Source organism: Lemur catta, chromosome 2 (assembly GCF_020740605.2).
Source record: "Lemur catta isolate mLemCat1 chromosome 2, mLemCat1.pri, whole genome shotgun sequence".
In the NCBI taxonomy this organism is placed as follows: Eukaryota; Metazoa; Chordata; class Mammalia; order Primates; family Lemuridae; genus Lemur; species Lemur catta.
The window spans coordinates 22,865,111-22,886,167 of record NC_059129.1 but is presented as its reverse complement, the minus strand read 5'-3'; the positions used below and the strand labels follow the sequence as shown (position 1 = coordinate 22,886,167).

Here is a 21,057-nt window from a genome sequence, read left to right as displayed (position 1 = left end):
TTAATAAATAGTGCAAAATTGCTCTCCTAAATTCACCAGCAGCTGATTGTAGCATAAAAGTTTTCATACATCCTCGCCAGTGCTTGATATTATCCAGTTAAAAAGTTTTCCAGTCTTACAAGGGGAAAAAAATCAGTTTGCTGTTTACTAATGAGATTTAGATTCTTTTCATGTATTCATTGAACATTTCTTGTTCCTCTGCTGTGTTAGCATTCTTTTATTATTTCCTCTTCTGTGCAGTTGTTTTTGTTCCAGTGGTCTCAGAGGTTAAGTTATAGTTCAAACTGTATCTCAAGCTTCAGTCAGTGAATAGCTACTTTGATTCTTACAGATACTATAGTGTGATCAAATTTTAATGTTAAGATAAATGAGAAGAATAGGTATTGGGAAGGGGGAGGGTGTTAGTAGTTTTTTTCTTTCCTGTCCTATCTTAGAAGTTCAATGAGGAGGCATAGGAAAGACATTAAATTATTATTATTATTGAAATTTCATTTTTTCTTAGACAAATAGACCTCAAACATCACGACCCAATCTCATCAAACCCGCTGCCCAGTGGCAAGATCTGAAAAGATTGGGAGAAGAAAGGCCTAAAAAGTCTAGAGCAGCATTTGAATCTGATAAGAGCAGCTATTTTTCAGTGTGTAACAACCCATTGTTTGATTCTGGGGCACAGGATGATTCTGAGGCACAGGATGATTCTGAGGAAGACTACGGTGAATTTCTGGATCTTGGGCCTCCTGGAGTCAATCAATTCACTAAGACAAGTGGCCAAACAGAAAGAGAACCCAAACCTGGACCAAGTCATAACCAAGCAGCAAATGATATTGTCAAGCCCAGATCAGAGCAGAAAGTCATAATCTTGGAAGAAAGTAGCCTCCTTTTCGGAGAAGGTGATCCTTTGGGAATTGAGAACCAGTCATCTGAAGACTCAGAGACAGAACTTTTATCAAATCTCGAAGAGTCGGCTGGTATAGAAGATGATCAGGCCATTGGAGAAGGCTGTTGGTTAGGCCATCCTTACCTCCGGTCTCTAAACCAGCAGCCCCGTGAGATAACAAACCAGGTTGTTCCTCAAGAGCGGCAGCCTGAAGCAGAACTGGTCGCCTTGTTGTTTCAGCATGAACTTCCAGGGCCAGCTTTTCCAAGACCAGTTTTTCCAAGACCAGAACCCCAGCAGGATGGGATTCCAGGCCCCTCATCCCCTCAGCCTGCCCATCCTCTGGAAGAGTTTGAAGACCAACAATTAGCAACAGATGATGAAGAGCCAGGTCCAGCCTTTGCAATGCAAGGATCTCAGGAGCCCAACTTGGAAAACATTTGGGGGCGAGAAGCTGCTGAGGTAGATCAAGAACTCATTGCACTGCTAGTGAAGGAAACAGTAAGTTTTATTTTATCAAATCAATAATTGTAGAAACTAAGTATACTGAGTTTTCTTTGATTGCAAAAATAAGTTGGTGTGTGGACTTCATTTTCATAAGAGATACATATCTACATGTATAGAAGAGAAAAGAAACTCTGAAGACATGAAAATGAAATCAAGGTTCCTTAATCTGTACTTAGCCCTCCAGGAAGCCCTCCAAGATTTTAGCTGCATATCATGGTGGCCTGGTGCTGTCATACCTGCAGTCTCCACAGTTTTTTCAAAGTCTTTGAGTTGATACTGAAACCCCTACAGTAGGTTTATTGGATGACCTAGACCTATGTTGTCTAATATGGCAGTCTGTAGCCTTATGTGGCTGTTTATAGTTAAATGTCTTACAGTTAAATTACAAATACAGTTTCCAGTGGCACCAATCACATGTTAGCCTCAGCAGCCACATGGTGTTAATAGCTACCTCATGGGAAAGCACAAAGAAGAGCATTTCCATCATCATACAAAGCTCCATTGGGTAGCACTGACATAGTAATGCAGGGCTTTACGTCCATCCACAGTCAGCTGCTATTTGCCTTTGAGTAAGTTCCTTAATCCTACTTCACCCAGGTGTTTCCATCCTGCTCTAGGCTGTGTGCTTCTTGAGGGCAGGCATGGAATTATACCTTATTTGTGTTTGGACTCCCTGTGTCTGGGCAGAGATGCTCAGTATTTGTTGAAAGAATGAAGAACGGATCTATAAAATAGGGGCAGAGGACCAGATTATTTCAGCTGTCTAGATTTCATCTTCTATTTAGTCAGATGAATCTGGGAATGTAGCATTGAATTTTAAACCACACACAAACCTGCTTTATAGCCCTTTTGTAGTCTTTAGTCATTTTATATACTTTTTGCTGTCTGGTTTTTATTGCCATTTGAAACCATTCTAGTGAATAAAATACAAATAATGTTCTTATTCCTTTCCAGGAAGCAAGATTTCCAGATGTAGCAAATGGGTATATTGAAGAAATAATTCATTTGAAGAACTACTATGATTTGAATGTGTAAGTATGCCACCATGCCTTTTTTCTCTTTTGGGGGTGGAAAAGTATATATAAAATAAAATTTGTCATTTTTATCATTTTTAAGTGTACAATTTAGTGGCATTAAGTAAATTCACATTATTGTGCAACCATCTCCACCATCTATCTCCAGAACTTTTGTATCTTCCCAAACTGAAACTCTGTCCTCATTAAACAGCAACTCCCCATTCCTTCCTCTCCCAGCCCCTGGTGCTTACCATTCTACTTTCTGTCTCTACGGATTTGACTACTCTAGGGACCTTATATAAGTTGAACCATACATTATTTGTCCTTTTCAGACTGGCTTATTTCACTTTGCACCATATCTTTTTAACGATCCTGTTTGTTCTGACATTAGTCATGTATAGACTGTTTTCTGGATCTTAATGGGAATACTGCATGGTTATGGGATTATGATGCTTAGTTGTTTCTGGGCACTGATATTACCTCTGTTTTAGTCAAGATGTTAAAAGACATTTTCTTCCCTGCAATTGTAAAGAGAAAGTGTTTTGCAACCATTCTGCCTATTTGTAGAAATACATGAAGCATTTCTTTAGTTTTTATTATAAAAGTGAAAAATGTGTTTTTTTTAAAAAAATGAAAGTTTTCTGAAGAATACACAATGAAAAATAAGTCTCATTCTTCTTATACTCTTTCACTGTCTTCTAGTCTACAGAGGTGAAATAATTGTAAATTTGTAAAGAATGGTAGAGTGTTGAAGTTAATTAATCAAATTATCAGACTTAATACAGATATTTTTTAATTAAAAGAGGTAGTACATTAAACCACTGTCCTCAAAGGTCATGTCTTATACTATAGTTCTCAGCCAAGGGTACATGTGGGTCTGTTCCATGCCAAGAGTAAGAGGGAAGGACCCCCTTTTCCAGGTACTCAGCTCAGTGTAGGTATTTTTTTCTAATTTGTACAAAGACACTGTTGTTGCCACTGGTGGCCTTGTCAAATCCCACCTTTGTCCAGAGGCAAGCACTCTCACCAGGTTTTAAACCAAAATCGAATCCAAGATTCTTAATGTATTTATCACTTTAGCTTCTTTATCTCACTCACTCATTTAAAAGGTCATTGATTCCCACCCCCAGCATTTTCAAATATAAAAGGGTGAAAGACTGTATAATGAACACCCATATATCTACCACTTAGATTATTGTCTGACATTCTGCTGTAAAGATTTTTCCTATATTTGTCCTCCTACTCTTTTTTTTTTTCTTTTAAATAACTTCGGTCTTAAGGATTTTTGTTTAAGTGATGTTTTAGATCAGTTACAATCATTTCTTTCTTTCTTTCTTTCTTTTTTCTTTTTTGAGACAGTTTCCCTCTGTCACCCGGGTGCTGTGGCGTCAACCTAGCTTACACCAACCTCAAACTGCTGGGCTCACATGATCCTCCTTCCTCAGCCTCCTGCGTGGCTGGACTACAGGCGCAAGCCAGGAGGCCTGGCTAATTTTTCCTTTTTCTTTTTTTTTTTTTAAGGAAAGATGGGGTCTCACACTTGTTCAGGTGGTCTCGAACTCCTGAGCTCAAGTGATCCTCCCACCTCGGCCTCTCAGAGTGCTAGGATTACAGACATGAGCCACTGCGCCCAGCCGCCATTTTTTTAATCAAAACTTTATGTGCATAATTCCTAATTCAAATTTAACATTGAGGTTTTTTTCTCAGTTTTTACATTTATATGTTTTTTCTTTCACTAAAAACTTGATTTCTAACAACATTAATAAGTTTATTTTCTTTATCCTACAATATACATATAAAAAAAATTTAAATGTAACACTAGCCTTACTTATAATAGTAAGTCTATCCAGGCATCCTTGGAATAAAAAGAAAAAAATAATTCTAAGTGAAGTAAACAGTTTTGTATAGATATTTTTGCACTTAATATATATCTCAAGTAGGCGCAACAATTTTAGACCGTACCAGACCATAGATTGGTGATGTTGGTCAGTTCTGGAAATTTCGTAGCTATTCTCACCCCAAGCAATCCCTTTGCCCATTCTCCTTCTCCTCTCTTCTGTAATCCTCCTCTCCTCCCCTGTCCTCCATGTCTCAACCGCACCTCCTTGTCTCTGAGATGCATTCCTGATGATTTCTTCAGAGATGCCTTCTAGCTCACCAGTTCTCTTTTCAGTAGGGTGTAATCTGCTTTTAACCCATCCACCATGGTCTTTATTTTAGTTACTGTATGTTAGTTTTTAATTCTCTTGGTCATTTTTTTTCGTGTTTTACTCTTTGTATTTTTAATCCTTTTATTTATTTAGACACAATAAACATAGTTTCTTTGTGTGGTCTTCCTGGTATTTGAAGTTCTTGGGAATCTTATTTTGTTGTTTCTGCTGGCTCCCATGGTGCCATGTTTTCTTACATATTTTGTAAGTTTGTTTTTTATTTTGTTTTTCTTTTCTTTTTGGAGACAGGAGTGTTGCTCTGTCACCCAAGCTGGAAGTGCAATAGCATGATCATAGCTCACTGCATCCTCAATCTCCTATGCTCAAGTGATCCTCCTGCTTCTCAGCCTCCTAAGTAGCTGGGACTACGTGTGTGCACCACTACGCCCAGCTAATTTTTTAAAATTTTTGTGGAGACAGAGTCTCATTATGTTGCCCAGGCTGACCTCAAGTTCCTTGGCCTCAAACAGTCCTCCCGCCTTGTCCTCCCACAGTGTTAGGATTACAGGCATGAGCCACTGCACTTGGCCATATTTAAAAATTTGATGCTAAGCTCTCGTCTTGAGGTCTTGGTAGAATTGGTTTCTTCAGAGAGGATTTGCTTTTGCTTTTGTCAGGTGCCATGGGGCAGTGTCCATCTAACGTTACTTTAGATTCCTGTCTTGAAGTTTTTGAATAACCTAAAACATATTCAGCATTTTTTATTTTTCAATAGGGGATTCTACCTGGGTACTTAATCTTCCATACTACTGGAAAAGCAAGCAATTTTGTTACTTTACTTGCCAGTTATTCTCTCTTCTCAAACCTGTCTCCATACTCCTTATTGTGTATGTTTTTAAACCTGGTTCTTGTAGACTATAATACACATACAGAAAAATATAAAGATTCACAGCCCAATAACTTATTATAAAGCAAAAAATGTAACCACAACCCAGAAATCTTCAAGAAGTAGAACATTGCTGTCATCTTTGAACACTATATAAGGGTCTTACAGTCTGTAGTCTTTTGTGTCTGGCTTCTTTCGCTCAGCATTATGTTCATGAGGTTCAGTCATGTGTATAACAGCAGTTCATGTATTTTCATTGCTAGGTAGTGTTCCATTTATATCAAAATGCTATAATTAAATTTTTCCCTCTACCTTTTTTTTTTTTTTTTTTTTTTTAAGAGACAGGGCCTTGCTTTTGCCTAGGCTGGAGTGCAGTGGCTATTCACAGGCGTGACCATAGCGCACTACAGCCCCAAACTTCTGGGCTCAAGTGATCCTCCCATCTCAGCCTCCTGAGTAGCTGGGACTACAGGCCCACACCACTGTGCCTGGCTGCCCTTCACTTTCAGTAGGCATATGAGTTAGTTCTCCTTTGTGATTGTCTCAGGTAATGCAGCTGTGGACATTGACATGAAAGTCTCTTGAGCCTCCACTCTGTCCCAGGTCCTGGCTTCAACCAACTCATTGGCTACTGCTCTCTGTCTTCTAGTAGAGTTGTTTGTTGTTGGGGTTTTTTTGTTCTTGTTGTTTGTTTGTTTTAGTCTTGTTTCTCATCTTTTGGGGGAGAATTGGCCTCCCATTACTAGAAGTGAAAGTACTATCTTAAGCTTTTAAAATATTTTCTTTTGGGGAGTCTGATGGCATGATAGTAAGTATATTCTTAAAAATTACTAAACTTTATTTTTTATTTTCTTTCTTTCTTTTTTTTTTTTTTAAAACAGAGTCTCTGTTGCCCGGGCTAGAGTACCATGGTGTCAGCCTAGCTCACAGTAACCTCAAACTCCTAAACTCAAGCGATCCTTCTGCCTCAGCCTCCCAAGTAGCTGGGACTATAGGCATGCACCACCATGCCTGGCTAATTTCTTTTATATATATATATATTTTTTTTTTAATTGTCCAACTAATTAGAATTTTTTTAGTAGAGACAGGGTCTCGCTCTTGCTCAGGCTAGTCTCGAACTCCTGAGCTCAAACAATCTGCCCACCTCGGCCTCCCAGAGAGCTAGGATTACAGGCGTGACACCACGCCCGGCCTATTTTATTTATTTCTTTTGAGACAGAGTCTGTTGTGCAGGCTAGAGTGCGGTGGCATCATCTTAGCTCACTGCAACCTCAAACTTCTGGGCTCACGCAATCGTGAGGACTACAAATGTGCACCTCACCCAGCTAGTTTTTTAATCTTTTAGAGAGGGTCTTGCTATTACCTAGGCTAATCTCAAACTCCTGCCCTCAAGTGATCCTCCTGCCTTGGCCTCCCAAAGTGCTAGGGTTACAGGCATGAGCGATTGCATCCGGCCTAAACTTTATTTTTTAAAGCAGTTTTAGATTCACAGCAAAATTGAACAGAGATAACTACATTTTTACAATGAAATGTTATCTCCTAGACTTCCACTCAGTCAAAAAGCAACTTATTTTTATGTACCCCTTTAGTTCTTCTGGAATGAAACCGTGATTTTTTTCAGAGGATAAATACAACTTTGGGTACCTTGTTTGTGAAATAACATTAAGTAAAAAATATTTTCTATTTTTTTCTTCATGGTGTTAATAATGATTACCTTTAATATCCATTCTATTGAGTTTTCTTCTTTGTTGAGTATTTTATTAGTTCATAGTTTTCATTAAGTTCTGATGAACATTACTCTGCATATAACACCACTTCTTTTATTATTCACTACATGATGAAATTCTAAAAGTTAAAATTTGGAGTTAAAGTTTATGAACAAATTCATGGTCCTTGAAATAGCTTTTCAGTAGATTCGTACCAGTTAATGTACCTTTTAGAGATTTGTGTGAATTGCTTTAACAGTCCCTGAACAATATTGAGTAATGATGTTATTTTTTGTTGTTGTTAACTAGGCATAAAGTAGTCTAATATTTGAAGTTGCATTTCTTTGATAGTTGGCTGTGATTTTCATATACTTGTTTAATAATTGTATTTCTGTTGCATGTAAATTGTTTACTCTCAAAATTCGTGGTTTTTTTTTTTTTTTGGTTAATATTTTCCTGGTTATGAAATGTAATACTTGTTTGTTCATTACAGGAAATATAAATGATGGAGAAAAGTATAAACTTTGCACATTTGGAGAATAGCGATTTCAATATGAAATATGTTTCAGTATTTTTTTAACAATTTATAGTAAATATTAAAGTAATTCCATAGAAATTTAGTATACTATAGTATTTCCTTCTCCTTCTACAAATGAACATAACTGGTTTTTTAAAAATATCTTCAATATTAGTTGTCTGTAAAATATCAGTAAAATATAATCAACAGATTCTGTTACAATTCTGTTCTTTTACTTCCTGAGACTCATATCTGTCCTTATTTTTAGGGACCTAGTGACCCTCTGCTTTTTGTGTCACTCAGAAGCAAACATTGATCCTTAAACACAAAAAATTCTTATGAAATCCAAAAGACCAGGGAGTATACAGTAATTGTGTTGAGTCTTTTCAAACCAGAGTCTGGTTTTCCTACTTCTTTCCTTTCTGTTAGTCCCTGGGCTCCTGGGATAGTGTTAATTTCACAGCTAAGCTAAAATGTTGTCAATGTAGACCCAGAATGAGGCCTAAAGCCAAGTTGAGCATGCTGGGATTTTGTTGTAGCTGACTCTCAGTCTCTTTATGTCCATCTTTAGATGGAACCATCTGGCCACTTTAAGCAGAAAGAGCCTATTCACTAGACAACCTCATATGGCCAGCAGTCTACTCTTTGACTGGTTAGCTAAGACTTTTCAGACACATATGGTACAACTTCAGTTGGATGAAGGCAGCAACAACTATCTAAGGACCAAAAATAGAATATAAGCCTGGCTCGCTTAGCAGGAGTGCTTTCTCTAGGTCATCAGCATGTCAGGTCAGATCGAGCATGAGATAATGTAAAGAGGTGGGCAGATTTGAGTCTGACAAGCTTCTGCACTTGCTTTGCCCCAGGGTGCAAGTATTAGTGGAGGGGCTACAGCTTGTTTCTGAAGAAAGGAAACCTTATCCTTCATTATCTGTGCCACTGAATGTCACTTAACCTCCAGGAACGTTCTGTTGGTAAGAGTGGAGAAGGAATTAAACTAGAAATGAGGGCTGGCGCGGTGGCTCATGCCTGTAATCTTAGCACTCTGGGAGGCCGAGGAGGGAGTATCGCTCAAGGTCAGGAGTTCGAGACCAGCCTGAGCAAGAGTAAGACCCTGTCTCTACTAAAAATAGAAAGAAATGATTTGGACAGCTAAAAATATATATATATATATGTATATATATATATATATGTATATATATATGTATATATATTAAAAAAATTAGCCGGGCATGGTGGCGCATGCCTGTAGTCCCAGCTACTCGGGAGGCTGAGGCAATAGGATTGCTTGAGCCCAGGAGTTTGAGGTTGCTGTGAGCTAGGCAGATACCACGGCACGCTAGCCTGGGCAGCAGAGTGAGACTCTATCTCAAAAATAAAATAAAATAAATAAACTGGAAATGAATTTTAACAGTTCAGAGTGAGAGCTTCTGATTTGTGCTTTGTGGAACTCCACATTTTGTAGCATTTCAGTATATAAAGTTCTTAATATTGTTACATAAAAGGAATTGGGAAGAGAAGAACCTCTAACATATGTTTGTTTTCTCAAAAAATTGTACCTGCTATTTTACCTCTATATCATGCAGAGGCGTACTTATGTATCATATACTTGAGAAAATATATAAAAATAGACAATTTTAAAGGATAAATACAGGTACTATTCCATTTCTGGTCTGTGGCTGTGCACGGTGTACATGTGCAAGGAGTTGTTTGGAACTCCAGGCTTTTCCCCCCAGATAAAGGATCTTTATTGGTGGTGAATTCTCAGGTCAGCCTTCAAAGATCTACACAACCTACAGTGCACACTGATAAATTCTAGAAGAAAGACTCACCATCAATGACAATGATTTTAAAGGAAAATGTGCTCAGAATTCTTTTCTCTCCCTTTGCTACACTATAGTATAGGAAGAGGATTTTGCTTTCTTTTTTCCTTTTTGGACTTCTGGCCCTGCGTTCCCTGGAATGGGCAGGCTGCAGTCATAAGGAAGAGGGGAACTTGGAGATGAGAAGCATAGGAGGCTCCTGGAAGTGAAAGTGAAGAAAAAGGTATTGCGATGTCAGGATGAAGGAGAGGGCTTTGTGAAAGGGCCATGCCTGAGGACCCAGGGGCAAAATAATCATACCCTTCCATTTTCCAGTCCCCAAACACTAGCACCTGGGTGAGAAAAGGAGCCAGAGCTGGGTACCTCCTCTGTCTTCTTCCTGCTAGACCTGTCTCACTATTATTATAGGCTGCACTGTTGACATTGGGCAGGAGAGAACTGGGAAGAAGGAAGACGAGTGAGAATTATGGGTGGGGCATCCAGGGACAGGTGGGGTCATCCTAAGAATCTGCAAGAGCAAGGGAAAGAAGTAGGGGTCAGAAGAGGGGAACCCCTCATTGCCCTCTGAGCAAAGAAGCTTTCTTGCTACTGCATGTGCCTAGGGCTGTGCCCTGGCCATGCTGTCCTCAATACTGTGCAGTCATCCCAAGGTTGTCATCTGATTTGATTGTGTTATAGGGTGAAGAGCCTGGATTATTAACATTTGTTAAGTCTGGGTGGTGATGCCTCCTCTCTATATCCTTACTTCTGAAGTATTGTAATAATAATAGACGAGGCGAGTGGGTTTGATAGAGTTAGTCTGTTCATATAAAAACATGGTCAGTTCATCAGTCTTACAGTTAGCTAAATAAACTGAGCATAACTCAGATGGCTCATAGCGATTTATATTACCGTAGAGATTTGTGTTACTGTAGGATTAGGAAAAGTATTGTATTTCATTTATTTATTAAGTCTCTTAGCAAATTATTTTTACTTGTAAATGTGAATATACACACTTTCCCACTTCTTATTTGTTTATGGTTTTCTTGACAAACAGTAGCTACTTTTCTTACAAATTCTCCAGTTCCATACAGTTTAACCTATAATAATTTCAGTGAATTTATTACATCAATACCCAATTAATAGAGAAACTTCAGAGGAGTTTGCATTCATCAGTTTGTTCATTGCTTTTTAAACTTTTTATCTTTCACAAAGATAGAAATTCAGTGTAATTGGTTTTTATTTATTTGTTTAGTTTTTCTGGCTGCAAACATCTTAAAATTCCTTGATAGGCCAGTGGTAATATACAACTAGCGACTTTATTTTTCAGACATTACATTTGAAACAGTAGGCGGGTGTGGGATTTGGAAGCAGTGTGAACGTGACATCATTTGTTTTTGCAGACTTTGTAATTTTCTTCTGGAAAATCCAGATTATCCAAAGAGAGAAGATAGAATCATTACAAACCCCAGTAGCAGCCTGCTGGCCGGCCAGGACGAGACAGAGGCAAGTGTCGTGCTCTTGTTCTGCAGTCTCCACCTGGGAATTCTCTGCTTTATGGGTCATTTTTATGGGAAAAAAGTGCTTTGTTAGGACACTTTTGGGGGGGAAGTGCAAAGATTTCTATTTGCAAATCAGGACACAATTTTAAAGACTAGCAGGGGAAAATGAGATTTCAGAATATGTCTATACTTTAGTGAGATCTCCCAGACTGAGCTACTTTGAATTCTGTATTTAACTCCTGTCGTCGTAAACCTTATCTTCCCTTTCCCACAAAGAATTAAACAAATCCTCCATATCTTTAATCCTACAAAGCAAGTTCCTAAAGTGAAATAAGAATTGGCCGAGATTCTAACATTTTACTATGAAAATTGTTAAACATACACAAAAGTTAAAATATTTTTACATTGATCACCTGTGTACCCACCACTGATACTACTAAAAAGTTAGCATTTTACTGTATCTACTGTATCCTACATCTGTCCTTTGTCCATCAGTACATCTTTCTTACATTTTATTTTATTACAAGGCATTTCCAAGTAAATTACAAAAACATCAGTATGCTTCCCTATAAATACTTAAGCATGAAAATCATCCTTGAATTTTAATACCGGTTTATAGTTTTTCCTTTGATGTGATATTTGTGTACGGTGCATATACCTGTCTAGCCAAATCTATGTCAAGATGTAAACGGTTTGGTTTTTATGAACTTTAATCATTGTCTTCATTTGTGATCCAAATTAGCGTTAGTATGTTATTTGGTGAAGGGATGTATAGTTCAGAACTTCATTGAAGTCTTGATCTTCCTACTCCCACAGGTTCTTTTGACTGTCTCTTTTGCATATTCTGTAGCAGGAAAAAAATAATTTTTTCTAAATGTTTTGGGGAAAGAAGATGACTAAGAGATTGTTTTAAATCCCCAGCTATGCTTCTTTACCAGTTCTAACTAGTAAAGCTAGTCTGTGGGTTCCAGACAGGTTGTTTAACTTCCCTGAGCCAGTATTTCTTCATTTCCATTACAGGGCTGGTAACCTCTCTATAAAGACTTAGGAGAACAGACAAGATTATTCTTTCCTATAATGTGTGAGTTGTAAAATGATTTCCCCATGGGAAATGCACTGTGCGGCCTCTGATTCACACTTCTCTCTCGTTTCAGTTGCCACAGGTGGACTTTTTTGATTATTCCAAGCTGGTTCCCCTGGACCAGCGCTGCTTCATCCAGGCTGCTGACCTCCTCATGGCCGACTTCAAGATGCTCAGCAGTCAGGACATCAAGTGGGCCCTGCACGAGCTCAAGGGACACTATGCAATCACTCGAAAGGTGCTCCTCTTGGTCTTCCTGTCGTGGTCACACCTCTCTTGACTACTCCTTCCCCTGATAACAGAAGGAAGAGTTCAGCTTGAAGAGATTGGGATGGTTTATGAGGGCAAAGAGCTAAGGAATTTGTCAGGGTAAAGAGAAATAGACAAAGGTATTTGCTGACCAGGAAGAACTGAATGAAAAAAATAATAGATGAGAAGCAAAGAAGTTCTGGTTTGAGCATAAAGCATGGAGGGTAATACATGGAATGCAGATGACTGGAGTAGGGAAGGTGTGTTCCAATCCTGCTCCTTCCAGATTTTCTTTCTCACTTGGGCCAGGTCACATAGCCATCCCCAGGTGACCCAGTTTTCAGTGCCAGGCGGTAAGGTCTTTAAAGAGCCCAGGGGCACAGTAGTGCCAGTGAATGGTGGTTTGCCTCAGAAGAGAGTAGGTAGCTACTGACAGCTCGCAGTGTTTTTGCCCCAGGGCCCTAAATAAGACACCTCTTAAGGGCCTCTGTTCAGAGGGTTAGATGGGTATTGGTTCCTGGTGAGTAGCACAGACACACTTCCTTCTGTGGAGTATACCACACAGTGTCCATTTAGTAGTGGCCATCAGCCAGATGGAAGAGCAGGCACCAGCAGAATCCTTGGCTTACTCCTCTTGGTCTCCCTTGTTGCCATTAAATGGTGTTCTCTGCTGAAGTTTTTGTGATTCCCAGCAAATCAATTTTTTTTTCCAAAGGATAAACTAATGTGGAGTTACTTTAATGGTTAAAATACTCACTGGGTCTTACCTGAAGGAAGGTGAACCCAGCTGAATGTGGCTCATGCTGAGGTTCCACCTCTAGTAGATTGCCAACAAGATGAAGGCAACTATAAGCAAACTCCTAATTGTAGGTTAATGTTAGGAAAAATTATTCTCAAGGGAATAGAGTTAGTGCTTTTTACTTCTGAATTTCATTCAGCATGCTGTATAACAAAGGATGCTTGTACTGTCATTGAAAAGTGAATGGTATTTCCAAAAAAAATAATGACACAAATCAGAAAGGGCTATTTCTATTTCATCCTTAGGCTCTGCTTGGTATCTTTACTGTTTTAGCGGTTCCTAGACAGCCCCAAGAAAAATTCAGACAGCCACTGGTCTGGGGTAGGTTGGTCCTTGTTAGTAATGTTCCTGCCCAGGAATGGGAACCCCTGCGTCCCATGGAAGGAGCTGTGCCAGCAGGCTCCTTGGCTCATCATCCCACAGCCCACTCCTTTGGGTGGGAGGTCGTAGGGTTTTGTGGCTACGTTGCAACTCTTCTGGAGACCAGACAGTCCTTGGGCAGCTTAAGATGGGGATTTATCCGTTTGCTCTCCTGAGCTTCTTCCTGTTGCTTTAATCACGTGATTCTTTGTGACACTATGTCTGCTTTAAGAGCTACTCCATTCTCCTTGTGTATACCTTCCTTTCCTCATTTTTTTGGTCCTTTATATTTTTTATGGTATCTGTTTGTTTGGTGGGTAGTTTAGAAATTTATATGGGTTTTGAAATGGAGTGGGTTTGAGCTGTTTGAATTACAGAGGAGTGTTTAACAGGAAATAATGTTTGGCAGAAGCTAAAACACAATGTGCCCAGTTAAAATTTAGAACTTTTCCCTCCTTGCTGTCTGCAAATGGTATGTGAGGGCTCTGCCCTTTAGAAAGTGACTGTCATGTGGACAGGAGAGTGAAAAACACACTCAGAACTTTTTTTAATTATACCAATAGCACAGATTCTCTAGGCCACCACCAAACATGATATTTAGGGGAAGTCATGTTCACTATGGAGACTGGTACATTTCCCTGGACTTTTTTTTTTTCCCCACTTTTTATCATAAACATCCTGCACATAAGAGTAAAGATTGTGTTATAACAAGCCCCTGATCACCCATTGTTCAGCTTCATTATCAACTCATGCTCAATTTTGTTTCCTCTCCACCCCTACCCATTTTCTTCCTTCCCAGGCAGTTCTGAAGCAAATTGCATACATTTCATTTTTTTATCCACAGATATTTCAATGTTTATCTTTAAAAGATAAGCTTTTTAAAAACATAATCAAAACACCATTATCATACCTTCAAAATGAACATCATCAGATAATCGAGTCAGTGTTGACATTTCTCTGCATGAGTCAAAAATCCTTTCAGCAGCTTGTTTGGTCATATCAAGTTCCAAGTAAAATTTGCTTATTGCAGTGGTTGATTGTTACTTAAATCTCTTATGCTCTGTAGAGATTTGTAATCTCTCTTCTTCTGCACACTTCATTTTTTCTTGTAATTTATTTTCTGGAAAATGAATTGGTTATCCTATAGGTTTAGACAGTTTAGAGTCCACTGATTGCACCCCTTTAGTGTCATTAACTGGCCCCTCTGTCCCCTGTATTTCCTGTAAATTGGTAGTTAGATGTCGAATCTTGATCAAACTCAGATTTGTTTTTTCGGTTTTGGGGGGATGGGGTTTGTCTTAAATTTTAATTCCAGTTCTGCCACTTGTTAGTCTGTGACTTTGAGTATCTTAATGCTGAGCTTCAGTTTTCTTTTAGTGTATAATGGCTGTCTTACATATCTATTACAATAATTAGATAACAACATGTATGTAAAGCCCGTAACACATGCCTAGTACATGTCAGGTTTCAGTAAACAAGTTCCTGTCCCTTCACACTTTTTTTCTGTGTGCCACAGAACAATTTTCAAGCTTTTGTACTGTCATCGCAGTCCTTAGTGTAATGGTATAAGAGCCTTCTGGTGACTCACTCTCCTTAGGTTTACAGCGTTGAATTCAAGCTGGAGAGGGCTGTGACCCAAACAGGCCTACTCTGGTCTGTTCCAGTCTGCAGTGTGGAGGCCCCGTGTGTAGGGAGACTCTGTCATGTGTGCATGCACATGTGCAGTTGTAGGTACTTTAGCTCACCTCTTTTTATGGGAGTATCCTGTAAATAGGCTTTTTGGAGTTCCCAGTATAGCTGCAAAACTTCTATGCTTTTTAATTTTTTTCTGATCATAAAGCTCTGTAGGGACAAAAATGCTATCTCATTGCTAAGCGTTTTTTGTTTGTTTGTTTTGAGACGGGATCTCACTGTGTGGCCCAGGCTGGTCTCCTGGCCTCAAGCAATCCTCCCACCTCAGCCTCCTGAGTAAGTAGGTGGGATTACAGCATGCACCACTGTGCTAAGTGGGGTTTTGTTGTTGTTGTTGTTGTTTTTGGTGGAGGGGAGGTATTGGAGACAGAGTCTCTCGCTCTGTTGCCCCAGCTAGAGTGCAGTGGAATCATCCTAGCTCACTGTAGCCTCAAACTCCTGGCCTCAAGTGATCCTCCTGCCTTGGCCTCACAGAGTGCTAGGACTACAGGCATGAGCCACCCCATTCAGCCTGTGCTGTGTTTTCAATGAATAACTTCTAAATTGAAGAGAACAAGTAAAAGCTTTAAAACTCACAGCAGGAAATATTTCTCAAAATGAATATTTGTTTGTATCAGAGTAATTATTTCCATAGTTTCAAAAATCAAATAGTGCTAAAATGCTTATGTATAATTTTTTAAATGGCAGGCTAAAGGCCCCTTCTTTGGGCTTTTCCTCTACTCTCCTGAGGCAACTTTCAACTCTTTTACCTATATCTTCTATTTGTCTCCATATTTGTGAACATATGCTTATGCTTGATTCATCAGCTTTCAAAAGTACTTGTAGCTTTCCTTGTGGTAGATGGGGATCCTGAGTCTTACACACACTCAGACTCACTCACACTCTCATCTTTTCAATAGACACAGTTTTTATTAAATCTGTTTTCAGAGTTTTCATTATTATGACTGTGGAAATGTACACTGCTAGGGCAGGTAATGTAGTATGCTAATATTCTTTTCTTGAATTTTCTTTTTTTTTGGGGGGGGTGTGTTAAAGTTAGTTGCCTCAGTGTTTTCATTTGCTTTGGTTTTCTGTTCTTTTGGTTTTGTTTTTGTTCTTTGACACTCCAGCTAAGTGTTTCCACACACTGCAGCTCAGCTCAGACACAGTTGTGCTTATTGTCAGAGCTGCCAATTAATCCCTCAGTTCACACCCATCCCCCCAGCCACCTTCCTCTGTCTGTCCTCATTAGCTGTCATCAAGACTTCCATTCGCCATCTTCTTGGGAATTCTCTTTGCCTTTCTCCTGGTTTACCCCTGTATTCTAGATCTGACAAATTTCTCTGTCTTGGTTTACATATTCACTCTTGACTGATAGTTCCACTGAGATGAAAATTATTTCCCCTCCAGTTTTCTTGATAATTTGCCACAGATGTAACTACAGCTTTCCTTCAAACAATTTGTTAAATGCCTTCCTCAGGCCACACACCAGGAATGTCATAATGAATGACACAAGCCCCTCCATGAAGCCTAATCCTAGTGGCCTGGGCTGTCTTTTTAAACCTGCCTTTAACTTCCAAGGTGGTAGTTCTCAAGATCTCTACTCCCCAGGCCTACTAGATTTCTCCCACCTCCCACCAGGCACAAGTGACACCCATTGTAGTATTTGCAGGTCATCCCTTGAAGGAACTTTGGCCATTGTCACAGATGTCCTAAAAATCTTACCAGACTGTATCCTGAGTCTCAGAACTAATACCTTGAGTGGCTGTTTGACTTGCGAATGTGAACAAGTTGGGGACAGAAAGGCCAGACAATAGAAAAATTACTCTTTTTTTTTTTTTTTTTTTTTTTTTGAGACAGAGTGTCACTTTGTTGCCCGGGCTAGAGTGAGTGCCGTGGCGTCAGCCTAGCTCACAGCAACCTCAAACTCCTGGGCTTAAGCGATCCTACTGCCTCAGCCTCCCGAGTAGCTGGGACTACAGGCATGTGCCACCATGCCCGGCTAATTTTTTCTATATATATTTTTAGTTGTCCAGATAGTTTATTTCTATTTTTAGTAGAGACGGGGTCTCACTCAGGCTGGTCTTGAACTCCTGACCTCGAGCGATCCACCCGCCTCGGCCTCCCAGAGTGCTAGGATTACAGGCGTGAGCCACCGCGCCCAGCCGAAAAATTACTCTTGAACATCTCTTGTTGCTAGATTCCTCCTCCTGGGCTTTTTGAGTACTTAACTCTTGGTGGGTGCTGGCCTAGACCTTGAGGAACAGTAGAACATGACAACCCAAAATGAGTGAGTGAGGCAAAGATCTCAATCAATGGAGGTTTATTAAGCCAAAGTTTGAGGTCACTCCTGGGAAAAGCACAAACCACAGAAGCATCTCTGCACTCCGAAAAGAGATTTGGAAACTTAGTATTTAAGGAGAGAGGGCATACAGAAAGAAAAAGGAGGGAGAAAGCAAGGCAGTGAGGCAAATGGTTACTTTCTGGAAATCTATGTTTTACTTAAGATAAGGTGAAGGTTTGAAGAGAAAAAGGGAGCAAAGGAAGAATCAGTTATGCAGATATCTCTAGGTGGGTGGAGGAATCTTGTCTTTGTTCTGCATGTTGGAAGATGAGCGTGGAATCTGACCTTGGTTTTAGGAGTCAGGCTTCATCGCAGACCTAAAGCTACAATTTGCATATCTTTGCTTATAGTAGGCCAGCTAGGAATATCTTTATGAGTGATCTGTTGGGGTGTCCTCCATAGATGCCCAAGGCCTTTTACCTTTCCCTGGTGATCTGGCTAATGCATGATAATAGTAACAGCTATTCATTTGGAAGGGAGTGTTCCATGACTCAGCCTCCAGGGTGATCTTGCTTTTTGCATAAGGGGTGGAGGGGAGGTGGGTTCTCAGATTTTTTATTTTCCTTTATAAACACAAAGTAGAGGCTAGGCATGGTGGCTTACGCCTGTAATCCTAGCACTCTGGGAGGCCGAGGTGGGAGGATCGCTCAAGGTCAGGAGTTCGAGACCACCCTGAGCAAAAGCGAGACCCTGTCTCTACTAAAAAATAGAAATTAACCAGACAACTAAAAATATATAGAAAAAATTAGTCAGGCATGGTGGTGCATGCCTGTAGTCCCCGCTACTCGGGAGGCTAAAGCAGTAGGATTGCTCAAGCCCAAGAGTTTGAGGTTGCTGTGAGCTAGGCTGATGCCACAGCACTGTAGCCCAGGCAAGAGTGAGACTATGTCTCAAACAAAAAAAAAAAAACAGAAAAACTGCAAACTAGCTTTCTTCCAAAGAGCTTTCAGTCTGCTTGGGAAAACGGAGGGTAAGGGGGAGACATGATTAAAAGTGTGATGAGTGTTCTAAAGCAGGTGAATAAAGCTATTGAGAGCAGTAGGAAAAAAGAAGATGTCATTTGAGCAGAACCTTGAAGGAAAGATGTTTTCACTGGAGGAACTATACACACAAAGGCTAAGAGGCATGAAAAGTAACTGTGGGGCCTTTGGGGTGGGTAGGTCTAAGAAGGAAGGAATTCTCATTCTGTAATCTGGTTCTATAATCTGGTCTTCTTAACTAGGCCTTTAGTCAGTATTAAGTGATGATTGATAATATATTAGTAACTATTAAATTAAGATTTTGGAGACTCCTTTAATTTATAGTCAACATTTTTTAAGATGCAGTTTCCTCACAAGTACCAGTTTATATCTGTATTACATGAGACTGCCACCTGGAAATGGTATTTAAATGGATCAAGGTAATGACCCTCATAGGCACGTAGTCAGGTGCCTCTTTGTGGTGTGGTCAAGAACCCAGTGCACCGCTGCCTTGCAGGAGCTATGAGTTCCCATTCTAGCCTGTTACTTGCTGATGAATGACACCTACCCTTTAATTAACTCATTTTAAAAATGTAGTTTAAAATAGCCAGTCTACTTCCTTTCCTGGGTTTTTGCAAAACAGCAATAGTTCCAGGGTGGGGTGTTTACTTTTAGGTAAAACTTGGTAGATATTAGTAGTCTTACAACTGAGTACAAAAATGTAACTTTAAGATTAGTGCCTAAGATTTGTGGGGTACACCACTGGTAGTGGGAATTTCAGAAAGAAGAAATAGAAAGCAAGAGAGTAGAAATAAAAAGCCACGTTTCTGCAGCCATGGAAGGAGTTGGTTGGGGAGGTGGAAAGGTAGCAAGGCGAATTTTGCCAGCTTTTGATGAAGTTTCACTCAATATATCTGTGAGGACAAGGTGATGTTGTCAAAAAGAGAAGCTTTAGTTCCAAGACCGACCTGAGGCCAAATCCTAACCTTCACTAAGGTTTGACACCTGGGGCAAGTTCTTTCCCCTCTCTAAGCCTTGCTTTCCTTCTACTATAAAATAAGTAATACCTACCCCAGAGAATTATTGTGAGAATTAAATGAGGTAATGGTAGAAAAATCTGAAAGGAAGGAATGGAGATAAGGTGAAAGGATGATCCTTCCTCTTCTGTAGCTCAAATGTTTTCTTTTGTTACGATTTCACCACAGGGATACATAGCTGTTTATCTAGAATAACAGATTCAGAATGTGATTATTGGCATCTTGCCTGTAACACATACATATCTGTAACTATTCATTATTCCCCATGTGAGTATTACGTGCGAACTGTGCAAGTTGCCAAAGATAACACTTTGAGCTCTGGTAACTTCCTTGTCCTCCAGAGGCTCCCACTCTAGTGGAGTAATAACACTGAACAGAGAAACAAACAAATACATATGTAATTGCAACGGTAGTAAAGATGTTGAAAGAAAAATGCAGGGTCTTTGAAAGACTGAAACAGGAGGCAACCTAAGGTAGTCTAAGGAGTTCCTGGGGAGCTTCCCTGAGCAAGTGACGTTTAATCACAGACCCAAGTAGGAGTTAAGTGAAAGGGGGAGTGGAAGATGTTAGTGTCATTTATGGGGGTGAGGAATACTGTAAAAAACTGATTTGAGGCCGGGCGTGGTGGCTCACACCTGTAATCCTAGCACTCTGGGAGGCCGAGGTGGGAGGATGGCTCGAGGTCAGGAGTTCAAGACCAGCCTGAGCAAGAGCGAGACCCCGTCTCTACTAAAAATAGAAAGAAATTATCTGGCCAATTAAAAAACATATATGTAGAAAAAATTAGCCAGTCATGTGGCACATGCCTGTAGTCCCAACTACCTGGGAAGCTGAGGCAGTAGGATCGCTTAAGTCCAGGAGTTTGAGGTTGCTGTGAGCTAAGCTAATGCCACGACACTCTAGCCCGGGCAACAGAGTGAGACTCTGTCTCAAAAAAAAAAAAAAAAAACTGGTTTGGAGGGAAAGAATCATGACTTCATTCCGGGAAACATTGTTTGCCAGTGTACTGACTAGCTTCTGGGAGACATTCAAGTGAAAATAATTCATTGGGTGGTTGAATGGACTAGAAAGGTTGGAAATGTGGGCTGGAGATGGGATTTGAGTCATCAGTATATGGAAGGTCACCTCACCAGCCTGGGCGAGGTACCTAGAGAGAGTATCAGGTGGGAAGAGGGGACTCCCAACATGTGAAGACCAAGTAGAGGATGGCAGAGAGGAGGGAGGAAGTTGGGAGGGAGAGCAGTCCACCTTATTAAATACTGCAAGAGGACTAGTGTGATGAGGACTAAAATGTAGATGGTAGGCACAGCCCCTCGTTGGTAGGTGTGGATTAGCAGGTGGAAAGGGAGGATAGATGCCAGACTGAGGCAGCTGGAAAGCTCATGCTCATGAGGGGTAAGGTGGTGAGAAAACACATAAACAGCTTCTTTGATAAGCCACACAGCTGCAAAGGGGAAGAAGAAAGGGACCAGCAGCTGATAGGGGGATGAGATCAAGGAAGTCTTTTCTTTTCTTTTTCTAAGATGGCAGAGATGAGCACTTTTACATGCAAAATAGAAAGGTGGAAGAGAGGGAGAAGCTGAAAGAAAAGGAA

The 21,057-nt window shown here is 40.0% G+C and overlaps 1 protein-coding gene across 4 annotated transcripts in view; it reads left to right on the top strand.

Moving 5' to 3' along the window:
• Positions 1 to 21,057, top strand: part of RNF216 (ring finger protein 216) — a 153,050-nt gene that overhangs the window by 33,274 nt on the left and 98,719 nt on the right. For 3 of the 4 annotated variants that reach the window (XR_006733186.1, XM_045541257.1, XM_045541259.1), the window contains exons 4-7: positions 503 to 1,378; positions 2,339 to 2,415; positions 10,865 to 10,967; positions 12,118 to 12,282. Coding sequence is in view for 3 of the 4 variants with exons in the window: in XM_045541257.1 (XP_045397213.1) it covers positions 503 to 1,378; positions 2,339 to 2,415; positions 10,865 to 10,967; positions 12,118 to 12,282 (1,221 nt within the window). In the remaining variant the exon portion in view is untranslated. The remainder of the gene's footprint in view (positions 1 to 502; positions 1,379 to 2,338; positions 2,416 to 10,864; positions 10,968 to 12,117; positions 12,283 to 21,057) is intronic. The other variant, XM_045541258.1, reaches the window with a different exon arrangement.